Genomic DNA, 3,981 nt, shown 5'->3' with positions numbered 1-3,981 from the left:
TACCACATAAGCACTTTTACACCTAAGACATAAGCACAAATAAGCAATAAATCAAAGTGATCACTTTTTTTTCAAAATATTTTTTTATGTTTGCACATTAGAGGTTTGTTTTCTATTGACAATCACAGAGATCACTGCCCATAGAGAACACATCCTCCTTTCATGAACGTAAAGGAACATTTCCAAACCCACCCACCCCAAGGAAATCTTCGGTGGCTTTCTCTCTGAATCGCTCCATCATCAAGAATTGCTGCCTATGCCTTACCACATCTGAATTATGGGGCCTAAAAAGTGGAGTGTATCCACTGAGTGCATAGCTGAATGGTGGCGAGTGTGTTTCATATAATTTGCTGCCGTGCTGTCAAATGGCAGTGAATATTATCATGTACCTGCTATGAGCCAGGCTCAATGTCCCTGTGCCAGCCTTTATTCACCCTGCCTTTTTTTCCCCCTAAGTGTTTTTCTTGCCTTCCCAACTGTACTGGTGAATCATGGGAGTTGGGTAGTGCGTGAGCTAATACTCTGGTCTGAATAAATGATGGAGAAAAAAAAGAGGGCTGATACATATGAGAAGGGAGGAGAGAGGGCAATTGGGGAGGGAGTCGGTGGGTGAAATGAAAGGATGGAGGGAGGAGAGGTAAGTATAAAAGACTTGCTCAGAGGAATTAGGAAATATTCCGGAGGAAAAATAGACTGACTGATATTACCAACACTTCTTACTCCATACTTAACTAACGGTGAGTACATTATGAAAATTTTTTTTTGTTTTAATTAATTGCTGGTCTTATTTTTATCAAATCACACTTACATGTTCTGCTTTTTTAAATGTCCATTGATTTGATTTGATGAGGTTTTTTTAAAATTGTATTTTTATACAAGCACAAATGTATAATGCATTTTAAATATTATATATATTCCACTCCGGTTTCCTCCCACATCCCAAAAACATGCATGGTAGGTTAATTGAAGACTAAATTGCCCGTAGGTGTGAATGTGCGTGCGAATGGTTGTTTGTTTGTATGTGCCCTGCGATTGGCTGGCAACCAGTTCAGGGTGTACCCCGCCTCCTGCCCAATGATAGCTGGGATAGGCTCCAGCACACCCCCGACCTTTGTGAGGAGAAGCGGCTCAGATAATGGATGGATTTTAGGTTAACACTAAATTACCTTTATCATGCAAACAACTTTTACCATTGAGGTGGACACATTCCAACTGCCGGGGATTTGTGGGCCATAAACTCACGAGAACCCCTGTGAAGAATTAAGTGACCATTAAATTCTGCAGACACCATTGTCAGCTAACACACACATACATATGCGGCTTCTTTTTAAACTTTGGCCTGCAGACTTGTTGTTTCTGTGCCCAATGCTGTTGGTTTTTAAGTGAAGCCAAGCTATGACTGAGGGTTTGGTGTTATAAACATTCTGAGAGTGTGTGAGCATGTGTCAAGAGTGTCCCGTGGGTGGGTGGGTGTGTTCACTGTATAATGAAAGCAGCTATTGACAGTGAAAAAGGGGAGGCAACTGGAACTGAATCTTATCCAAATCCCACAAATAGAAGGGAGGGATGAAAGATCCTCTGCAATGCAGGCATGCAAATACAGCGTGTGTGCATGGGAGTAATGTTAAAAAGTGTTCAAAGCAACGGGTAATTCTGTTTGTACAGGTGCTACATGTTTTACAGTAGCTCTTAGATGACTGTACATGTGTATATTCTGCATGAATTTGCGTGTGTGTGTGTGGGTGTGTATATATGTGTGTGCTTGCGCACTTCTTTATAACCATAATCTATTTCCCCTTCAGTTGGTGCTGCTGCGTTAAACACAAACTGCTCTTTTATGGCTCTTCCTCACAAATAGAGTTTTGAGCTGCAGAACCCTTCTTGTGGATTGGCTCTGCCTTTGAGGGTTTTCATTCTGGTTTTATAAATGCAACTTAAGTTATATTTGTCTCATTTAGAAATTTATACTGCGTGGGAAAGAAGTGTATATATATATATATATATATATATATATATAATGCATACTATCGGTGTAGACTAGAGACAAATCCACAGGCACAGATTTTTGGAACACTATTTATGTCAAATCATTCAAACTGAACAACTACTGGTTGTGTTGTTGTTGTTTTTTTTAGTATCGAATTTGATATAGGCTCTTTACATCAAATTCTAACCTATAGTGAAAATATGGATTGTGTAAATAACCTTTTCCCATGTTTCAGGCAAAGAAAGAGGCCCAAAGATGAGAAACTTTCTTCAGTTTCTGGCACTCTGTGCTGTGCTCTCATTGTGCGTCTGCCTTAGTAAGAGTAGAGCTACCCGTTCAAATTCAGGTACGCTACCTATGGGGTCCCTTTGATGTACTATCACTCTACTTTATATCCAGTTAGTCATTTATAATTAACTATTCCATGTCTTTCCTCATAGACTCCAACGAAAGCACAGAATCCAGTGAAGGTAAATTTCCTTTCCCTTCCTGTATGTTACCTTGAAAGATCAGGTGCATCTCACTTGCGCTAAATAAAAGTCAACGTTACCCTAAAAGATCAGTGGCCTGTTGTCCGGTTTGTGTGACATTAGTGTTTTTCATAAATGACAAATATTGTGATTTCAGATGTGTTCGTGGCCCCGAGGCGAGCCAATTCCTTCATCATGCCACAGAGACACACCGTATACAACCTGCCCAGAGGAAATGGCTACAACAGTTACTTTATGAGGTAAAATACACATATATCAGTGCACATTCAAAAGCACACAACTACACAACACAAAATAAGATCAGTAGTAATAATTAAAAGCAAGAACAAATGAAAGAAATGCCAAAACAGACATATCTCTCTCTCTTCTAAACTCAGCCGGAGGGTAAAGTCACCAGCAGAGAGACGTGCAGAGACCTGCGAGGATTACTCTCCCTGCCGCTTCTTCGCCTATCGCCACGGCTACCAGGTGGCCTACCGGAGATACTTTGGGACCCGCACTCCAGAGAGGAGACCAACTGCAGCTCGTCGATATTAAACAATGCACACACTTAAATGCACACACAATAATAAACCATCAAATGCAAAAGTATTTTCGAAATGCGGATACTGTGTATGTTTGCTACAGACACATTTCACCTACATGGATTTATATATGACCTAAGTTATAATGGCAGCCTCTTCTGGATGTGATCATTTTTTACATGATAACCCATCATTATTAACATACACATTCATGCTCCATCATTTGTATTAACACAGGATAACTGCTTTATCCCCCTGATCACGTCTTCCAATCATTTATAAGCTATGTGTGTTATGTTTGCTCCCTATATATTAAGCATTTGCTCCTCTATCCGCACTTCATTATCCATGATCCACCCGCAGCTCTGCTGTCAGTGAGAAAATAAAAATATTTTATTTTGTGTTTGTCATCATCCTCTTTTTGCTTTTTCATTGGGAGTGTTTGCAAAGCATGGCAGAAAATCTGCTATATGGGAGTTATTTGCAATCATCAGGGGAATCCATGCCCCTTATAAAAGTGGGCGCTTTACTGCTGCAGACTAACACACTTCCACACAGATTTGAAAGTGCTGAAAGCTTTAATGATTTCTTATTCTTAGCTCCCGCATGCCCACAAATGACCCAATCAAGATGTCCTTAAATGGAATGAAACTCAGTTAAAGTCATTCACCAAAATACAGCCAAGGCCCAACATTGACCCAGACGGTGAAATTATATCCTGTGTGAGTCCAGCAAGAGCAATCCAGAATCTAATCCAAATAAGGGGGGCGGGGGAACAGACAAGAAAAGCAGGCAAGAATAAGCAATTTGAGATTTATATTAGGGATCATACAGTAAATAGTATTGGACATTTATTAGGCTAGCCAGCGGAGGTCACTTTGCAGCTCAGTAGCAACACTAGAATGGACTTTTACTGATACTGACATTTGACTTTAAAAACACTCAAATCAGGGAATAAGGTTTTGTATGTGTCAAAATG

The 3,981-nt window shown here is 40.1% G+C and overlaps 1 protein-coding gene across 1 annotated transcript; it reads left to right on the top strand.

Moving 5' to 3' along the window:
- Window positions 1–581: 581 nt before the first annotated feature.
- On the top strand, window positions 582–3,403 carry mgp (matrix Gla protein). Its single transcript, XM_061748999.1, has 5 exons — window positions 582–737; window positions 2,223–2,333; window positions 2,428–2,457; window positions 2,615–2,717; window positions 2,856–3,403. Exons 2-5 carry the CDS (start codon window positions 2,243–2,245, stop codon window positions 3,013–3,015), a joined length of 384 nt encoding a protein of 127 aa, XP_061604983.1. The 5' UTR covers window positions 582–737; window positions 2,223–2,242; the 3' UTR covers window positions 3,016–3,403.
- The last annotated feature ends 578 nt before the right edge of the window (window positions 3,404–3,981 follow it).

The sequence above is a fragment of the Phyllopteryx taeniolatus genome, chromosome 16, assembly GCF_024500385.1.
Source record: "Phyllopteryx taeniolatus isolate TA_2022b chromosome 16, UOR_Ptae_1.2, whole genome shotgun sequence".
NCBI lineage: Eukaryota > Metazoa > Chordata > Actinopteri > Syngnathiformes > Syngnathidae > Phyllopteryx > Phyllopteryx taeniolatus.
Note: the sequence above shows the minus strand (reverse complement) of the source record. Positions and strands in the feature narration are given on the sequence as shown.